The sequence below is a fragment of the Cololabis saira genome, chromosome 12 (genome assembly GCF_033807715.1).
Source record: "Cololabis saira isolate AMF1-May2022 chromosome 12, fColSai1.1, whole genome shotgun sequence".
NCBI lineage: Eukaryota > Metazoa > Chordata > Actinopteri > Beloniformes > Belonidae > Cololabis > Cololabis saira.
In genome coordinates, this window is record NC_084598.1 from 34,364,198 (window position 1) to 34,385,284 (window position 21,087).

Here is a 21,087-nt window from a genome sequence, read left to right on the forward strand (position 1 = left end):
CAAGGTTTGACACTGAGTGGGCTATCACTAATCCTTGAATGAAAAGACCAAGGCAGCTTTTGAAACTACATACTACACTTCTGTTATATTGCGATTTTACCAAAATGTAGTACACAGTATGTGAAGGATTGCACAAATGTTAGTATGCAAAAACTACCAAGATGGTGAGCTACATATTGTAAATTTTCCAGCGCCTAACTGACCACTCAAGCAATGCGATAAAGGGGCACTACATACTAACAATGACCACCAGACCAGTATTCAGTACATACTATACACTACATGGTGGCTGTTCTGTTTATACCCAACCCTGACACCTTTAACCATCACCAATTCTTCCAGAAAGCATCACTTGTGTATTCTACAATCTTTTTTCTTTCTTTTGTCTCTTAACCACTCTCCCAACTGAGCTTGCTGCTTGCATCAACTTCTGGAATGCATTGAAGTTGACACTGAGAAATGTAGCAAAAATAAATCTTAAATAAACACAACTCTTGTAACCTTTTATGCCGAAGGGGTTTGATTTGGGTTTCTGTGCTTCTAAAGTCCACAGCTGTGTCTCCAACTCTCCCCCGCAAAGCTACATCACCCGCTTTGCTCAGTTGGACGATTTGTCGCAGATAAAATGCTGTTGCAGGTTGAATTCCGGAGATGCATTGCAGAATAGGTGGGATACAGGAAACATGAAACCATGTAAGAAGGCAGTGGCACTCTGCCAGACTCCAGACTTCAGATTCAAAGAGGTAAAAATGGAATTGACATGTCAAAGACGGAACAACAAAGTACAAGACAGCTAGAATCTCTTCCTTTCCCCCTCCGTCTCAAGACACGCCCACACACACACTGGCAGCGCAGGCCCTGGGGAGGACTGATAGCAGAAATATTGGAACAAGCTCTCCGTGTGTGGTTGCTTCTTTCAGAATGGGAGTTTTTGTATTCGGATGAAAAAAGGGGAGTGAGACGGAAAGAAAAGGAGGATAGAAATGGAGAAAGAACAGTAATAATCAAGCAAATATACACAACAAAATAAAAAATAAGCCACACACATTGAAAACACCCTCAAGGCTCTCATCTCTCCCTCCTGTCACCTCAGCAGTAGCTCTAGTGGCCCTTGAGCTCCCTCAATCACACATACACGCCCCCACAGTATAGAGCTCTGTATTACAGGATGTGCCACTCTACTGTGTAAAGCTGTTAAGCAGCAGCTGCTCCACGATATGTTTGGTCCCCTCGGAGCTGAAATATTGATCAGTTCTCAGGCAAGGCGTGCAGTCTTCACCCCTACCATCCCCATGTATAATTGAAGTGTATATCTTTTAGCTTGGAATGCCAGTTGGGAGAGGGAATTAGGCTCAGAGGTAAGCTGAAGGCCTAACCATGCTGCCATAGCAGCTTTTTTGTCCATCAATCATACAGCTTTTCTCACACAGGCAGTTTTCAGAGCCTTGCTACTTTTACTTAAGAAAGTGCCACAAATCAGTAGTAATAACAAATAATGATAACAATAATAAGGCAGGTATAAGAGAGGACATTCCAAGATTAAACAGAGGTTTATAATTCACAGATGACCATTCGTCAAGAGCTTGGCAGTGCAGCGTAAATGAGCCATGTATGATGAGTGAACAATTCACTGTGTGAATGAGGAAATATTTGCTGTTTGCCATAAATGTGTGACACTCCATCTCTCAACACAGTGACACCCTTGAGCTTTCAGATTTCTTAACTTACATCCTCCTAAGTACATCTCTATGAGGCAAGGCAAGCTTATTTGTATAGTACAATTTAACGACAAGGTGATTCAAAGTGCTTTACAGAAAAACATCAGATACAGGACTCTAAAACATATTTTAAAAAATCTAACTGGAGGGATTGCTGGGGACTATTTGCAGATGATTGTACATTTAGTACACTATTTGGCCCCTTTCATAAGATATAGGGATTTTGAGCACTTGGATTTAACGTGTAGACTAGAGCATTATTAACCATTAAAGACATTCAACTTTGTAAGTTGTTAAACAATTTTTTTTTCTAAAACAGAAGTCAACAGAATCAGTTTTTAGACTATTATGTCCAGAGATGGAACACGTCAGAATCAGTCAGTCTCAATAATCCAAACACAGGGAACAACGTCAGTAAGTTACGTGCACAGCTCATGAATGGAAGAGATAAAGGGAAAAATCTATGTTCACAGTCATGAAGGAATAGGAGAAATTAATTTAAAGATACAAATCCCAGTTGTATCCTTGGTGGTTTAAACTTATGAAAAATCGAATACATCTGGAATACCAATCCATTAAGTATACCTGCTTCATGTTATTCAGGGCAGCAGGGGTCACGGGAGGTCTGCTGGAAGATATCTAGCTGTTTTCAAGAAAAAGGTGGGGTTTATACCCTGCACAGGCTGCCACACAGAGACAAACAACCACTCATGCTCACAATCAAATTAGAGTCACCACTCAGCCTTGCATGCATGTTTTTGAACTGTGGGAAGAAGCCGGCGTACCTGAGAAAACCCACAGAGAAAACCCCTCGCCACTATTTTCCATGTTTTATTTTTCCTTTTTGCATGTCTCTTGTTCACAAAAATCAAGATTTGTAATTCAAGAGTATATAAACGAAAGAAACAGCCTAAGTAGGTGACAAGAGTCCAGCGTTCACCTTCTAGTTATCGCTGCTAAAAGGTGACTGTACAAGCTCCCCTATCATCGACTTCATCAAGTCTTTAGTGAAAGTTCATATTTGTTATTTCTTTACTTTTATCGAAAATTATTTAAAAAGCAAATATGTGACACATTTAAACAATAAGCAAAACTCAGCTGGCTTCAAAGGATTATCACAAGGTTACTTACCATTAGAAAAGAACAATAAAAAAAATGAGACAGCAGGAGACTTATTTATTGCTTGAAAATATGGTTACCGCTTCAACCATCATAGTACAAATACACAATTTAATAGACAATCAGAGACACACTGTCAGTTGCAAACCACCTAAATTTAACATAACTGGTTAAATTAATGAGTCACGTTGTTTAAGCCCCAAATTCAGGAAAATGAACAAATAAAACATCTGCCAGTACTCATATTGACCTCATGTCATCAAAACAATGTTTCAGCACAAAGCAACATCTCTAACACATTAAGAATACATTAATATATGCGCATTTCTGGTCTCAAGACACACCTGGGCAACTTTCATGTCATATAATTAAATAATTTCAACCATGAACTACACAAAACTCTTTGTATTTGTGGCCATTAGCAAAGGCATCGCTGCATAATAAGGATGTGCAGGCGTGTAGCTGCTCCGCAGCAGCCGTGCAACAGAAAGATCAATGGTTTGGATACACTGGTGCAGCATGTGTTGATACGACACAGCAGCCCACCGACGCACGCGCCACGCTGCCGACGCGTAGCCGGCCTTAAATCAGTGGGGAGGAACATGATTTATTCTATAATGACTATGTTTTTTTTTTCATGGAGTGAAATAAATAGTTGACATGAAAGTTAAATAATCCCCTTTTCCCTGAACGCAGCGGTAACGGGAGCAGCTATTTCCTATGCAACATCTGAATTTCCATGCTCGAGTGAATCAGAGGAGCAGTCATACGTGCTACAATACCGTGCGGCCCGCAACAGGAAACGGGAACTGTACGACTGGTGCTCAAATAAGTTCCAATCATTGAAGCTCGGTTTTCTGCTTTATTTTAGGTCGTGTAATAAGGTTATGTGAGTGCAGGCTGGAGAGTATGCAAGTAAAACAAAATGTTTGTAATCACGCTCTCAAGATCTAAGATATGACACTCCACCCTGCTGTGGGATCTTTAAGATTTGAGAGGTTTAGCCTACAGCTTATAAAGCGATTAAGGTTATTAGGGAAGACAAAAAAGAAAGAAAGAAAAACAAACGTATGCATATGCACATTTTTTTTTCCATTCTATGCAAGGCCAAACAGCATTTGGAGAGATAGAGAAACAGTCGTTGTATAGTCAGGAGCACAACTTGGCCTTTTCTCCCAGGCCTAGCTGTCGGCCTGATAACGTTGCACGTATGAGACGAAACCACAGGCTCAACACGGGGAGTTCAAATGGAGTGATCACAGAGAAAGAGCCTCATTTCTCTCTACTTCTTTTAGTTGCTCGGGCTTCTGTCTATCTGTGGCACAACATTGCCCTCTTCTGACCACAGTTTTCACTTCCAAAACCACAAGAGGAAACTTCATCTGAACCAGTTATTTCAACAACTGTCCAATATCAAAGTCATAATTTAGAACGGAAAAAAAGAAGTAAGAAGTGGAAGTTTAATTAATAAGGATGTTGAATTTTTTTTTGAAAGATTCATACTGTTTTTGCTCCAAATAGGCTCCAAACATTCTATGGCATCAGAAAATTTCACAATTATGTGAGTTTCTGTTTGTGAAGGTAGGAAACTTCCCACCTGGACTTTAAAAACTGCACAAAAAGCTCTTCTTTAAAGATAGAAGCCTCTTGGGGCTGACGTGATACAACACCCGACTTAAAACAAAAACAGAAACGTCACCTGTGACCTAATGTCACAACTTGTGTGCGTATGTATGTGTGTGTGTGTGTGTGTGTGTGTGTGTGTGTGTGTGTGTGTTCTTTTCACCAGATATTAAAACCAATCCATCACAGCTGACTGGGTGAAGGAGGAGGGGTGCTTACAATTTTCTATGTGCTCATGTAACATAGAAGAGAATCCCCCCCTGTGACTTTATTTGGATATCAAACGGCAATTTACTGCTCATAAACACCGGGATGAATCTCAGTGCATCGGGACAAATCCAATAAATACGAAAAAGGTAGAAAAAAAGAAAGAGAAAGAGAGAAAGCCCTGGTGGAGCTCGAGCAGCATGACACAGAAGGAGCCAAGCCCACTTTATCATCCTAATAAGACACAACGTGGTTTACATTATTACCCTGGATGGATAATGGGATTTAGATGCTGATTGGGATCCCCACTGGATTTTAGAGGCTACGACTATTATGTTGGATGGAAGTGAAGCCATATACGACAAGTGTTGATTAAGCAGTTGAATAGGAAGAAAGCAAACGGTGATAAAACTGGAAATCAGGATGTGCAGTTACTGTGAATCATTGGTGTGTCTATAAAAGGACTTACGCAACTCTCTGCATTAACTAGCCAGCCACAGCTCACAGCTTTATTTCCATTTAAAGGGTTACTTAAAAGTCTTGTTCATCAGCTGGAACTGCCACATAGTAGGCATCTTAAAATTAAAAAGCTACCATGGAGCTCCACATCGCTCTGATGCATTCATAAAACTGTGCTGAATGGGCTCCAACTAGGATGCACAGGGAGCTTCAGATACTTGATTGAGAAAGAAGAAAGACACCCACATACCCTCCATGTATCGGCTCCAATGTAACAGCATGGCGCGAGGAGGTGAATTTTCAAAGGATGGTACTAAACATGTGTGTGTTTGGTATTTCAATTTGTGGCCATTTCACAAGAAACTCTCCTGCAGGTCTGACCGTTGAAGTAAAAAGTTAAACTTCATGATACTTAGGGGTCTGCTGCAATGAATCCTACTGGCTTTTATTGCCATAGAAACAGATATTAGATATACAAAAAAGAGGTAAATACCGGCTTTGCAACTGGATGTATCCAAAAGCTAAAAGAGAGACTCCCAAAACTCCTGAATAAAAGATGGTGTGTTTTCCAACCCATTCTTCCTCCCTTCAGGCGCAGGTAAAAAATGCTGCCCTCATTGTGAACAGCATGCAGATGGTTTGTTGAAAGCCTCTTAAAGAGCCTGTGGGTCTATATCTATCAGTGTTGCTTTCATTTCTTTTTGGAATAAGGATGTGGTTTATTTGAGGTCACACATTTAGTGTGGTACTATTTATGATGCTTTCTAGATATAATCAATTCTTTATGCGTGGGGGGTATATGGATCTGCTGTGACAGAAGAACCACTGACAGTACTGGGCTTATGAGTGGGGACGGTCCAGAACATCTTGTAATACAACTTTGTCCCACGAAAGATGCAATTCGGTGTCTTATGACAGGAGCTTTGAACTGTGATACACTGCCCCCACGTGGTCAAATACGGTACTGTTAAATGAACTGGATGTCATGATTATACTGTATTTGATGCTGCTGCCTGAAGGTTGAGGGTTGTTTTGAGGTTCTGCATCATGAATTTAGCACAGCTGTTTTACTTCTAGCCTATGAATTTATTTAATCAGGGCTGAACCAAGGCATTCTGGTTCAAAACTTGCACGTGTGTTACATTTAAAATCAAAACGACTAACTTAATTGACTCACCCATGGCCCTGCTCCCTTGATAATTTTTCCCCATGTTGTTTTTTGTATTTTTCTTTCCTTTTGGCAGCAACGTTTTAAAATAAAATACAAAATAAAACCTCTTTGTACAATTTGTTTTTGTCTTTGTTGTGGGAGATTATTGGAAAAGTCCCTAAAATGAATTGTTTTGTGAAAGTTAACAATGGGCAGTTAGACATTTCCAAAGGGCTGTTTATTTAGGAGCGTGTATTGGTTTAGTTAAAATACTAAAATATATATATAAAAGACGAGAAGAGTTCAGGAATGGTCAGGTTTCTGTAAAAAGTTAGAGCTATTAGCCCTGCATGCAACACAGGCGATAACCCACCGAAGCAGTATGGAAAAATGACCCCCCCCCCCAGGATAGGTAGTGTGACTATAATCTGATTTTACCATATTCCAATATCAATATAGCCCATTTTATCTTTTGTATCTCTTGTCCTTGATTATGATGAAATTCACTCTAATGGTTTCAATAGGTTATTGGATATTTCATCATCAAAGCACATTTTTCAAAGAGCACATCACACAGCCTGACATGAAAAACTGATTTCCCTTTTCCTTATCTAATGATGATTACAGAAAACATGAGAGGAATGAAGGATGGATGGGAAGAGAGAAAAACAATTAAAACAAATTGGACAAAGACGAAAAAGAGGGGACAGTGGCTCACAGATTAAAGTTGTGAGTTAAAGGTGTTGGGTTTTAAACATCAGCTCTGCTGAGCTGCTACCATTCACCACGTCTGACCCACGAGTCCTGGATCGTGGTCTAGGAGGCTGAGGCATTGTAAAACATTTTAAAACACGCACACACGCATACACACAACCACTAGACGCAAACCAAGGGGATTGATTTTGAGGTTCTGTGGTAGTTACATGCGCTGGTCTCATGCATACTCAGTACAGGACTGTCTCAGAAAATTAGAATATTGTGATAAAGTCCTTTATTTTCTGTAATGCATAAAATGTCATACAATCTGGATTCATTACAAATAAACTGAAATATTGCAAGCCTTTTATTATTTTAATATTGCTGATCATGGCTTACAGTTTAAGAAAACTCAAATATCCTATCTCAAAAAATTTGAATATTCTAGGAATCTTAATCTTAAACTGTAAGCCATAATCGGCAATATTAAAATAATAAAAGGCTTGCAATATTTCAGTTGATTTGTAATGAATCCAGAATGTATGACTTTTTTTTTTTTTTTTTTTTTGTTTTTTTTTTTTTTTTTTTAATTGCATTACCGAAAATAAAGAACTTTATCACAATATTCTAATTTTCTGAGACAGTCCTGTATGTGAGACCGGTGTCACGGGGAACCGTGTAGAGGCGGAGCCGCCATTACTTGCAGGTGGAACACCTTACCATACTTCCTGCAGGTATGGTAGCAACAAAGGCCCCCACTCCTGCCTGGTCTGAGCCAACCTGTGTATATTACCCCAAATCAAATTCACCTGCCTTATTCTTTCACTTCCACAGTCTGACACAAGCTGATCTTGGGACACCCTCTTTTCCTTTTCCCTTCCAGAGTCTACCTGTGGGATGTGGTTTCGTTTCTTATTCAACACATCACTGATCATGGCTTTCTTATTGGCACTGGGTAATGGGTTTTTATAGGATAAAGTGTTGGGATAAACTATTCTCAAAATGTAGTCACTCTCCAGCATCCTGAACCATAAAGGAGGGTAGAAAAGGTCACGACTATAATTTAAGCTTTGTCTTAAATTAAATATACTGACCATCCATACACTGTTTAGCATTTTAAAAGCATCCCTAACCTTATTCAGACAGTTTCTAATATCATTTCCTGCACCCACTGCACAGAATGTAAATATGCTACCAAAATATGCTCCTGAGTTGTGGGAAGATCGTCTCCGTTAACTTGAATTAGTGGCATAGCGAATGAGCTCAATGGAGGACAGCTACACTCAAAAAGAAAAATAAGACGGGATGTGGATGCTGCGAGAAGTGAAACAAGTGTCGATCCTGGTGCATCTTTACCTCGACAGTTGAGGGAACAGAAGGAAATGAAAGGAAAATTCCAGTGGGTATATTATTAGATGGTAAGGATTGTAAACTTTTGTCTGGGCACAATAAACAATGGCCAGTATCTCACCAGCAGGATATAACAGGAGGGTGTCACATTATTAGGACCAGTGCATGTTTCAGACTTTCCAAATGAGGAAATTGGACCACTGAGTGTGTGTGTGTGTGTGTGTGTGTGTGTGTGTGTGTGTGTGTGTGTGTGTGTGTGTGTGTGTGTGTGTGTGTGTGTGTGTGTGTGTGTGTGTGTGTGTGTGTGTGTGTGCCTGCTGTGTTTGGCTAGATGCTGCTTTCTCATCTGCACATACCATTACATTTTGATTCAATAACATCCAAGATGGATGAGTGGAAAGAACACAACAAGCCACAGCCTCGAACTGACCACCGGAAATGCATGAGAAGCTGTTTTCCTAGTCTTACCTTGTCCTTCCAATAATTTCAGACACACAAAGCCAATCATGAGTGATCTTATGGCACATCACAGTGAAAATGTCTCTTATTCTCTTCTTCTACATGGAACTAGATCAGGCTCATTTGCTGTATTTGCAAGTTCCTTCCCCGAGGGAAACAGTCCTTACTGGTTGAACTCTAAAACTTGAAATAAGGCAGGAAGTAAAGCTGCTGTTTCACTTAAATGTGTAGTTTGCTTCAGCAGGAGAATAAGTGAAATGGGAGATTGTAGATGGGCGTAATCTATTAGCAAACTTATCAATTTGTAGCTGGGTTATCAACAATCATATTAAAGGCAGAACACATCAGTGTTGATTTTGACATGGTTAATCAGTAACGCCTGTGAGTTGGGTTTAATTACATTATGGCCATATTAGCATATTTAAGGTTTGAATAAGTTGTTTTTTTATTTTATCTCTTTGACTTAATAATTATCAATCCACTGCTTGACAAAAAGCACTTCATAACTGGCAACGGCTTGCAGTTGCATGTTGGACAGAAATTTACCTCATTAAAAGAAATCTTGTTGTTTTTCATTTTCTGTGTTGAACTCTTCCATGTTTTCCCAAAGAAGTGCTGGTGTTTTCTATCAAACAGTGTCACTCGCAGCTGGTAGTTTACATCTTGTTCCCCCTCTGAACTCTCCTGGAAAAAAAAAAGAGAAGGAAAATAGGTATCACAGAAATGTTACCATTAACACGTGAAATCTTTGTCCCCCACGGCACGTAAACTCTTTGATATCAGGTTTAGTGCACTCATCCACTGATGTATACCTCCTGATAAGTGAGGCTGATTCTCATATTAGGACAGATTGTTGGTGTTGTTTTCCATTTTCAAATGCAATATTTTCAATAAATGTGTAAACGCTGTAGGAAATATACACATCATAAATGACTGTATGCAGTCACTTACAGCAGGTAACACTTCATGGTTAAAAGGAAAATGGGAACAACAAAAATGAACATAAGAGCTGAAGACCGGGCAGATGTATTAGTCAGAGGTCGACCAATCACCAATAACCCACTCTGAAAGAAAGTCAAATGAAACTAAGACACAACTCATTATATCTAAACTTGACAACAACAAAACACATTTTTTCTGGAAGTGCTGTGAACAAATTTTCACTCATATTTTTTGTGGATTGCACTAAAAACGTCTTGGAATGGTAGTTACAGTATACAGAGATACATGACTATTTGAGAGCTCATCTATTATTAAATCCCAAGTTTTATATTTGATTCCATTTTATACAGCTTCCATTACAATACAAGTTGTCAGTTGCTATATTTTGGATGAGCTGGAGGCTGTTCAGAGAATTACTTGGACACCCTGCTAATTTTTTTTTTTTTTATGTATCATTGTAAAGCACTTTGTGTTGCACTCCAGTTGCATGAAAAGTGCTATATAAATAAATACAGTTTAAAGTTTAAGTTTAATAATACAAGACAGTAATCTAGTCTAGAAGTTAGAAACGCGTGAATTTGTTTTTCGGCATCCCTCTGGGAGTGGATGCTCCTAATATTTACGTTATTACGGAGAAGGAAAAATGCTTTCTTACAAACCTGGTTAATATTCTGAATGAATATAACAGATGTTTCGCACAGCATCACTGGGGGCCATCGCAACACTATCTAATCCCTTCCTAAGGTGTTTGGGACCAAAAATAATAACCTCTGTTTTATCAAAATTTAGAAGCAAAAAGTTAGTGGACTTCCAGTCCCTAATGTCCCTAAGACATGCGAGAAGTTTGGGTAACAGTTCTGTTTAATCTGGCTTCATAGACAAATAGAGCTGCGTATCATCAGCATAACAATGAAAATGTATGCAGTTATTCTGGATTATACCTCCCAAAGGCTGCATGTATAAACTGAACAAGACTGGTCCTCGCCCTTAACCCTGCAGGACACCGTAGTGTCTTGCTTGTACTGAAGAAACCTCATGAATAAACTAGAATCTGTCAGATATAATTTAAAACGACCTAGAGCTGTCTCTTTAATCCCAACAACATGCTCTAACCTGTGCAGTAAAATGCTGATCTACAGTGTCATAAGCAGCACTGAGGTCCAGTAGAACCAGTATGGACACTAATCCCTTATCTGAGGCCATAAGAAGGTAATTTGTGACTCGAACCAGTGCTGTCTCTGTGCTATGATGCATTCTAAACCCTGACGGAAAAACACATAACTGGCTTGCATGTACCTTTTCCAGAATTTTAGATACAAATGGAAGATTGGAAATTGAACTATGATTCGCTAAGATGTCTCTGTCAAGAGAAGATTTTTTTAAGTAAATGTTTAATTACTGCAACTTTAAAATCCTGTGGCACATATCCTAAGGTTAGGGATAATATTATCTGGTCCAATACTTTCATACCAATAAGCAGTACTGGAGTTGAGGGGGGATGAGGGGGGATGGCATCCCCCCTGAAATAAAAATGGTCCAAATCATCCCCCCTGAAAAACTGCCATCCCCCGTTTCCTTCCCTTATGTCATTTCATCAATGGATGTGGTTTTACTGCTTTTTCAACATTTAGAGTCATCACCAGAAAAATAACACCAGAAAAATAACTTATTTGACAATTTTCATTGGCATTAATACATTTTATGTTTATGTTTTATGGAAAGCACTTTGTGTTACATTTTTTGTATGAAAGGTGCTTTACAAATAAAGTTTGATTTGATTTGATTTGATTTGATGTCATTCCTGCAGTATTTCTGCAAGTGTTTTGGTCAGTGCTGTTATTTGTGATATATTATATTATTTGTAATCAGCACAAATTATCTGTCCCCATATGATAAAATCCACCATCCCCCCTGATTTTTTTTTACAACTCGAGTACTGCCAATAAAAGTTAACGTTTTTTGAGACACATGGATGATTTAGCTCTATTGACAACTAAGATCAGCTCACAGAGGTCTACAGGAATGAGACAGTCTAGAGTTAAGTCAGATCTTAAGGAAGTCACTGAAGCTGAAGAAACGCCCACAGCTGCCGGCTGGCCTGGTTGATTTCTTCTCTATTCTGATGATTTTACTGCTAAAGAAGCTCATAAAGTCTTTTCTGCTGAGAGCTGCAGGAATGCACGGCTCAACAGATTTGTGACTCTTTGTCAGCCTGGCTACAGTGCTGAACAGACAACATGGATTATTTTTATTATCTTCTATCACTGACAAATAATAAGCTGTTCTAGCTTTGCAAGGGGCTTTTTTATATACTATTAGACTATCTTCCCATGCACAATAAGAATCTACAGACTTACAAGAGTACCACTTCCTTTCCATTTTACACACTTTTTGTTTCAACATGCAGATATGCGAATTATACCAGGGAGTTAAGCTCCTATGGTTAGAGACATCATAGGAGTGTCTCCAGATGGCTTAGTGGATGAACATAATACGTCATATGTTGAATACAGCTCAGCTGATGACAAAAAAAGATAACTATTGTATGTATAATATGCACCAGTGATGGTAATCAGTTTTACTCAAGTAGGCTATACATTGGTTTGTCTATTTCTTTCTCTCATGAGTAATAATCATTTAGTGAACCTGTAATATTCATTATATTTGTATTTAACAATCGTCATCCATACCTTAGGTTGTTGTGCAATTGAATTATATTTTAAGCAAAAAAAATGTACATTTTTCATTTTTAAGAGTCCTTACTTTGGTTTCGTTTTACCTACCTGTACATTTTCACAGTAAACTATCTTGCTGTAGCACCTGAATCTTTCCCATATTCAATTCAGCTCAATTGTGGCTAATAATAACCCCTGAAATGTAGGCTTTAAAATAATCACCTTTATATTCAATTCAAATCACCTCTAACTGCCTTGAACTGCACTTTGAATTAACTTGTGTTGAATTGTGCTATATAAATAAACCTGCCTTGCCTTGATGTTGAAATGGGCTATTCAAATAGAACTTGCCTTGGCTAAAAGTAACCCAATTTAAAATAGTAGCTACTAATAATAACTTTAGAGAGAGGTTAATCCACAGTCTTTGTTCTTATTGTTATATTCAACTGTAAAAATGTGTAGATCAACTGAAAACTGCAAGCACACAATTATGCATTAAAAGAAATGTTATTTCCCTCAAGCTTAAACGCCACCTAGGCCTGCATCGTTGATTTGCTTCTTTAATTCTCCACAATTCTATTTAAGCCAAAGGGAAATAGCATTTCTTTTAATACATAATTGTGTGCTTGCAGTCTTCAGTTGATCTACACATTTTCAGAGTTGAATATAACAATAAGAAAAAAGATTGTGGATGAACCTCTCTGTAAAGTTATTATTACTATTTTAAGTTAAGACAAGTTTTATTTGAATAGCCAATTTCAACAACAAGGCTGTTAGAGGTGATTTGAATTGAATATTAGATAGATAGATAGATAGATAGATAGATAGATAGATAGATAGATAGATAGATAGATAGATAGATAGATAGATAGATAGATAGATAGATAGATAGATAGATAGATAGATAGATAGATAGATGAAGAAGAATCAGTCACACACACAACAGTATGATAAAAACAGATTATAAATAAATATCTAAAATAAATAAAAACTATTAAGGTGATTATGTTAAACACCTACATTTCAGGGGTTATTATTAGCCACAATTGACATGAATTGAATATGGGAAAGATTGAGGTGCTACAGCAAGATAGTTTACTGTCAAAATATACAGGTAGGTAAAATGAAACCAAAGTAAGGACTCTTAAACACCACCTAGGCCTGCATCGTTGATTTGCTTTAAAAACACCCTCCATTTGTGTTTGTTTGGACACCTATTCATCTCTAGCAGGAGCAGAAGTGTTAATCTATCGGACTGTGTGCGGTCACCTGCGGGAGGTGAGGCGCGGCCGCCCGGCTGAGACACAGCTGGAAGCCTTGAGACTGGCGGAGGTGGTTTTCTGCTGCCAGGCGGACCGTCTGACTGGACGGAGGAACAGACCGACTCCTCTCAAACAATTCCTCCCAGCTGGTGCGGAAGGTGTCTTCGGATTTTACCATCTCATTAAAAGAAAATGAACGAGACACAATAACAAAAAAGAAACGGGAATAGGAGAAACGTCGAGTTAAAAATGCACGGTTGCTCCTTGTTGCAGCTGCTCCGCAACCAGTTTACACTTTCAAACCTGCGGCCGCCATGTTGAACATGGATGGTACCATTCAGTTTAGAGGGGTCGACCAACGAGTCATTGGTCTAAAAAAGGCCCAATTACGAGAAATAAATATTAGAAATTATAATGTATTATTACTATCAGGATAAAAATCGTAAAAAAACTAATTTCACCGAAATTATTACAGTTTTATGAAAGTTTATAATGGCACATTTTAATCTTATCAACCCGTAGTTTGGAATATTCCACTACGTTGCGTCGGTTGCTATGGTGATACTCACGTTGTATTTCACTACATGAGAATAATGATTATTCATGCTTATTAATTTATGCTTCACAAAAACGATGTATTTATATATTTGATTTATATATTTTATTTATATATTTAAAAAAATCTTAATTCCTAATATAGCCTCCAGAAATTATATTTGTTAAGAAAATATAAATGGCATATTTGAACTGGATTGTGTTTATTTAATTCCAATGTATATACTGTTTTTATATATATATATATATATATATATATATATATATATATATATATATATATATATATATATATATATATATATATATATATATATATATATATATATATATATATATATATATATATTTACTTTTTTTACCCTTTTTTTTTACCCTACTGCTGCTGCACAAAGCGAATTTACCCACTGAGGGAGGAATAAAGGACAATCTAATTTAATCTAATCTAATTACGTACTGGCATAATGGCTATATCTGTTTGTTTGGTTATGGTTATCAAGCAAAATTGTAAATAATTGATAAGATAAATCAAATGTTGGGTAGGTAGTTCTTTGGAATCACTGGAATACCAACAAAAAGGAAAGAAAGAAAAGAAGTTCAGTTCCTAGTTTACATGAAGTACAGTAGTAACACTTCATTCTGCCACTAGAGGGCGCCTAGACACAGCAGGACACAAAACTATGTGGAAGGAAAACCTTGTGTCTATGGAAAGATTGCAAATTTAGTAGCTTTTCCAAAATATAATCATGGACAGTCTGAAACTTTCCTCTGAAGCAGAATACATCTATTTTCGAAACGGCTCCTAAAATCATTATCTCAATGAGTCGGCTAAGAGATATTCTATCAGTTATCACTTTTGCATCTAAAACCTGCTCATGCTTTTCCTCATATACAAGTACATCAACTGAACCATTCATTTCAGACACAATGGCTTCATCAGTTGTTTCCCCCTGGTGATTGCTCCACATCTTCCACAGATGTGAGCTCTGACAGATGTTCTTAAGAGGTTCAATTTGCCACAGGAGATATTACCTCCAAAACATATTCCTCATATTTCTGTCTGAAATCTTCCACAGATGTAACCTCTATCTCATATTTTTCAGAGATTAAGTCTCCCACTGGTATGTTAACTCCAGAAAGACACTCATCAGGGACATAATCATCCACACATTTGATGCCTAACAGCCAACAATCTGCCACAGCAGCTGCTGACCACCTTCTACTCTGCCATCATACAGTCTGTTCTCTGCACGTCCATCACTGTTTGGTTCGGATCGGCAACCAAACTAGACAGGCACAGACTGCAACGGACAATTAGGTCTGCTGAGAGGATAATTGGGACTAACCTCCCATCTATCCAGGACCTGTACCTGTCCAGGACCAGGAAACGGGCAGGTGGCATCTCTGCAGACCCCTCACAACTGGACACAGTCTGGTTGAACTCCTCCCCTCTGGACGGGACTACAGAGCTCTGTACGGCAAAACCTCCAGACTCAGAGACAGTTTCTTCCCCCAAGCTGCTCTGATGAACTCTCAACACCCATAGAGTCTCAGAATAATCAATCACTGTGCAATAATAATAATAACCACAATCATATGCTGTAACAATGCACCTTTCAATAACCATGTCTACCTCATACTGCTGCACCGTTCACTTGATAACATTTTTTATATGTTAAGAGCTGTCATTTGTCTATTTACTGTACAGTGAGTGAAAGTAACCAGAGTCAAATTCCTTGTCTTGTTTGACCTGACTTGGCCAATAAACCTGGGGCCAGATTCACCAATATGTTCTTAAGAACGATCTTAAGAAATGTCTTAAGATCTAAAATTAAGAAGTTCATAAGAAAGTTCTTAAGTGCAATTCCTCAATATTTTCTTAAGAACCGTCTTAAGAACTGTCATTTCTTACAAATTTCTTATTTTTCCGACGTAAGAACTTCTTAAAATATGTCATTGCATTGCACGCGGCAACAAACAACATTTATACAGGTAGTTTGCGTCTTAACCGTCAGTCACTCACTAAACATGGAGAAGGAGAAAAAGAGATGCAGGAACTTTTCAAGGCAGGAGCTTGAGGTTATGGTGGATGAGATTAATGTGCAAAAAAAAAAATACTATTGGGGGAAATTAATAATTAACTACCACGCTAACATGCTAACAAACAGTTAACAGGCTCTTTGTGTAATTAATTACAAAGTATATCCTCAAACTATGACCTACTAGTCTAAACTTGTCTAAATTGTGTTGAAAAAGGTGATATTAGAGGCTTACCTTTTCACAGAAGAAATTTTAAGACAGGTCAAGGTTGTCTTAAAATTAGGAAAAAAGTTAAGAACAAATTTGAGAACTTTTATTTCAAGAATACCATTTATTCTTAAGTTTTTTCTTAGGAAGAAACTTAAGAAGTTGAGAAAATACTTAGAACTTTTTTGGAGAATATGACGTCTTCTCTTTTTTCTTCTTAAGACTGAACTTAAGAAAAAAAAAAAGACTTTTTTTCTTAAGAATGTTTTGTGAATCCGGCCCCAGATTCTGATTGCTTAGTTTCAAATTCTTCACCAGATATGACCTCTTACTGATCTTCTTTACAAGCTGAAGTTTTACACCTGAAGATCATCTTCTCCTCAGGAACAAAATCTCCCACAGATATCAACTCTTAACAGATCCTGTTTACATGCAGATAACCTCAAACAGATGTTATTTACATGTGCTCTGGACCTGCAGAACAGATGTATCTGTAACCAGCAGGGAGCAGTAAAACCCGCAGCAGCATCACTGAACCTCGCGAGGAAGAACACGGAGGAAGCGGGCACATACAAACCAAACTCGACCAGAAGATGTTCGGGCTTTTCGGGAAAAATAAGCCGCTGAAAGTGAGAGACTTAACTGGACATAAAAAGTACGGGGTCGCGGCGAAAGACCTGAACGAGTTGCTTAAAAAGGGCTGCAAACTGCTACAGGTGAGCCGTGTGCAGCTGTTTCTGAAGCTTCCGTATTCTGTTCAGCCTTTCAGGTGAAAGTGAAAACAGCAATGTCAAAGTGTAAGACTAAAACACACAAGAGTATTTACGCTTTTGGAGGTTTTAAAGAAATGTTAAAAGTTTTACAATTTTGTAGAGTATTATGTGAACTTAACACAAATACAGTAACAAGACAAGTAACAATAAGGGTTTTCAGTGGGGAAACTTACTTTGTTGGCAGCAGTACCTAACACACACATGCAGGAGGGGGGGGGGGGGGGGTAAAAAGAGACTAAAAAGTAAAAATAAAATATGTAAAATTACAGAAATATGAGCAGTATATACAGTAGAATTAAAGAAAAGAAACAGTGCAAAAAGCAAAGCAGGTAGAATGTGTGTGAGGTAGACTGGCAGATATTGCACATATGATATTGCACATCTTATGTTATTGCACAAGTTATTGTCCGTTGGCTACTGAGAGCAGGCCTGGTTGTACAGTCTGATGGCAGCGGGGAGGAAGGACTTGCGATGCCTTTCAGTGGTGCATCGCGGGTGACGAAGCCGGTCACTGATGGAGGTCTCCAGGGTTCTGACAGTCTCGTGAAGGGGTACTTGGAGACATTGTCCATGATGGAGGACAGCTTAGCCACCATCCTCCTCTCCCCCACCACCTCCACCCGGTCCAGACTGCAGCCCAGGACAGAGCCGGCTTTCCTCACCACCTTGTCCAGTCTCTTCCTCTCCGCTGCTGTGATGCTGCTGCTCCAGCAGACCACCCCATAGAAGATGGCCAACGCCACCACAGAGTCATAAAAGGTCCTCAGGAGCCTGTCCCTCACTCCGAAGGACCTCAGTCTGCGCAGCAGGTGGAGTCGGCTTTGGCCTTTCTTATAAAGTGCCTGAGTGTTAACAGTCCGGTCCAGTTTATCGTTCAGGTGAACACCCAGGTACTTGTAAGAGTCCACAATCCTTAAGGTCATTATCTTGCTTCATCACCCAATTTGTCCTAAACCTCAGCTGGCTGATATCTACCCTGACATTATCCTGTAGCACATTTTGGGAAGTGGTCCAGGTCCCGATGAAGCAAAGCAAGCCCTAATCATGATGGTCCTTCCACTGTACTTAAGACTTGGCATGATGTTTTGGTGTTGGTCATTTTGGTATTTAGCTGCTTTGTTTCTTTAGTCGTCTTGTGTGGGTTCCCTCTAGAACTGAATAGTCTCCAATTATAGTTTGACTGTGGACTGAATGATACTTAAACACCCAAATATTACTTTACACCCCAAGTTCCAACCTTCTGCAGATAAACTCCTCTTTTTGGAGATATCTTTTTGCAGCCGGTTTGTTATAAACAACAACAGAATCCAAATGCCTTTTATCAGAGTGCCTTGAAACCACAACTCCAAACTTAATCATTAATTGGACTTCAAGTGTGCAGACTACAGAACTCAATTAGCTTTTGTTGAAGTAATTCACTTGACTTGTCTGCCAGAACTGTAAAGGTTTAACAGGAATGTTCAATAAGGGCAAATTGTATTTATGTTTGTATATTTCTGTGCCTCAGATAAAGCTTGACACCCTTTTTTTTGTAATTCTTGGTATGGGATTTTTCTGAAGGATGAATAATATTACATGATAAAAATATTTAATATAAAAGATATCAGGTCTTCCATGTGGTTTGGTGTTTATTTTTGTTTTCTTTGACAGAATGGAAAGATGTTATCTCAACTCCGGCCTACAAATCATTTGAATATCAAAAGCACATCTTTCATTGTTTATATTATGTTCTCTACTATTCCAGCTGCCGCTTTCCGGTGCGTATGTTTGTTTGTATGAGGATGGAGTGATAGTGACAGAGAAGTTCTTCCCAACTCTGCCGGACAACACTGAACTAGTCCTCCTGTCAAGAGAGCAGTCGTGGGGTGGAGGTACATAAACCATTAAGTATTTCCCTTCTAAACCAGGAAAAGTGGATGCTTGAGCCATACTGCTACTGTAAACCCATGAAAATGTTTTTCTAGTTGTCTGTGACATCGGTCAGTTATTGAACACAGACCGCCACGGTGACGGCCTCGTTAAAGCGGCCAAGGCGCTTCTCGGCGATGAGAAATCGGCTAAAAGGCGCAAGATCCTGAGTGACCTGCTACGGACTCTGGAGGACAGGTCTGAGCTGGAGAGCAGAGAGGAGGATGAGGACTGGTTCACAGGTACAAAGTCCAACAATGTCAATGTGGACAAAGTTTAGAAGATAAAAGTAATTGCACACATCGACTCTGCCATAACTGCAACAATACCAGATCTGATACTTCCAGGAATTGTTGCTGAACATTTATGTTGTGCAAACTTTGAAATTGATTTTTTTTGGTTGTTTTCTTTCTAATGCTTTGCTTTTAGAAGTTATCCATGGCTCAAGCATGTTTAGTTTTTGTTAGGGGGGGACTCCATCAAATTTTTGTAATAATTAGGTAGCTTAAGATTCTTTAAGTGAGACACATATAACTGAAAGTACAAGAAATGGCTATTTTTTAGTTGAACATTTTGGATTTGAAAACTAACAGAAATGTCAAAACTAGTTTTGTTTTTTCTTAGTGTTTTCCATCACATTAATAAAAACTATGTCTATTCTTTACAGATGTTACACAAAACTTGTGATATGAAAATAAACTAGCTGAAAATGTGGTTCCATTTCAGGTGTTGACACTAGATTCAAAACAAAGTCTGCCTACATGAAGTCAAACTGTGAAAGCAGGATACGAGGATATATGAAAGAGGTAAAACGACGAGGCCGGCTGACGCCAGGCATTTTATTTCTCTCTACAAATCTTCCCTAACGAAGCATTTGGCATAAATTAACAATACTCTCTGGGTTAAAGGTGGACGATGCCTCCAAAAACATACAGAAAGCAAAAGTCAGAGAAGAGTTTCTGAAAACATCCAAGAGCCTGGTGGAAATGCTGAAAACTGCCCGGTACAACGGCAGCTACTTTGATCGGACGGAAAAGGAGCCAAATCGCCTCTGCACTCGGGAAGGATGGTTTACCTGCCAGGTACGACAACCGTCACAGAGACAGAAAACACGTCTCTGGTCACGAGACAGCTCGTGAGTTATGGAAGCACAGGGAAATATATTGTAACATGAGCGATGCAGTTATATCAAGATCTGGTTACAGATAAATACTGAATATTTCCTGACACTGTGAGAAAACTGGAACTTTAAATTGAGCATTTTCATGCCTCTTCCTCTCTGCTACCTCTTCAGGGAGCATTCGATCAGAAAGTTTGCCAGTCGCTTCACTCTATAAACCCCTACGGCAGCAGAGAGAGCCGGATTATCTTCAGCACTTGGAATCTGGATCACAGGTTGGACATTTGCTGCCTTTTCAAACATCGGACCGGTTCTGGGTTGATCTTGATACATGCCTTGTTCTCCATTCTCTGCCTTGTATTATCAGGATTGAAAAGAAGAGGACGGTCGTTCCTGCTCTGCTGGAGGCTTTACAGAATCACAAGAGCACCAACATCAACCTGAACTACTTCTACCAGCTACTGTTCACCAGGGAAAACCTGAAGCTGGTCCACATCGTTTGCCACAAGAAAGGAGCTCACAACCTGCTGTGTGACGACAGGAAGATTTTTAGGACTGCGAATAATGAAGACAAAGCAAAACCCAAAGTGAAGAAAAAACGTTTGATTTGAATGGTTTTAACTTAATTTTATGACAAAAGTGTATGCTGTGTAGGAATTGTCAAGTTGATACATTTGGACTTACAAATCCTTAGAAATCAGATTTAGAAGATGAAGAATTTTTTTTAAAATCTATATGTATTATGTTTTATACAGAAAAAAATGCCTTTTGATCTGCTGTATGTCATTTAAGTTTGTTTTTTTTCCTTTTTACAAAAAAAGACA

General features: G+C 38.7%; 2 protein-coding genes across 3 annotated transcripts in view; one reads left to right on the forward strand and one right to left on the reverse strand.

The window, feature by feature from the left end:
* nphp4 (nephronophthisis 4) overlaps positions 1-13,792 on the reverse strand; it is a 249,953-nt gene extending 236,161 nt beyond the window's left edge. For both annotated transcript variants that reach the window (XM_061736682.1, XM_061736683.1), the window contains exons 1-2: positions 13,668-13,792; positions 9,328-9,465 (exon numbers count right to left, since the gene is read on the reverse strand). In XM_061736682.1, the coding sequence (XP_061592666.1) occupies positions 9,328-9,357 (30 nt within the window). In that variant the 5' untranslated portion in view covers positions 9,358-9,465; positions 13,668-13,792. The remainder of the gene's footprint in view (positions 1-9,327; positions 9,466-13,667) is intronic.
* A 3,214-nt stretch (positions 13,793-17,006) lies between these two features.
* dffb (DNA fragmentation factor, beta polypeptide (caspase-activated DNase)) lies at positions 17,007-20,969 on the forward strand. Its single transcript, XM_061735057.1, has 7 exons — positions 17,007-17,178; positions 18,980-19,106; positions 19,200-19,385; positions 19,870-19,949; positions 20,052-20,225; positions 20,438-20,538; positions 20,631-20,969. The coding sequence occupies exons 1-7, from the start codon at positions 17,056-17,058 to the stop codon at positions 20,872-20,874; spliced, it is 1,035 nt and encodes a 344-aa protein (XP_061591041.1). The 5' UTR covers positions 17,007-17,055; the 3' UTR covers positions 20,875-20,969.
* The last annotated feature ends 118 nt before the right edge of the window (positions 20,970-21,087 follow it).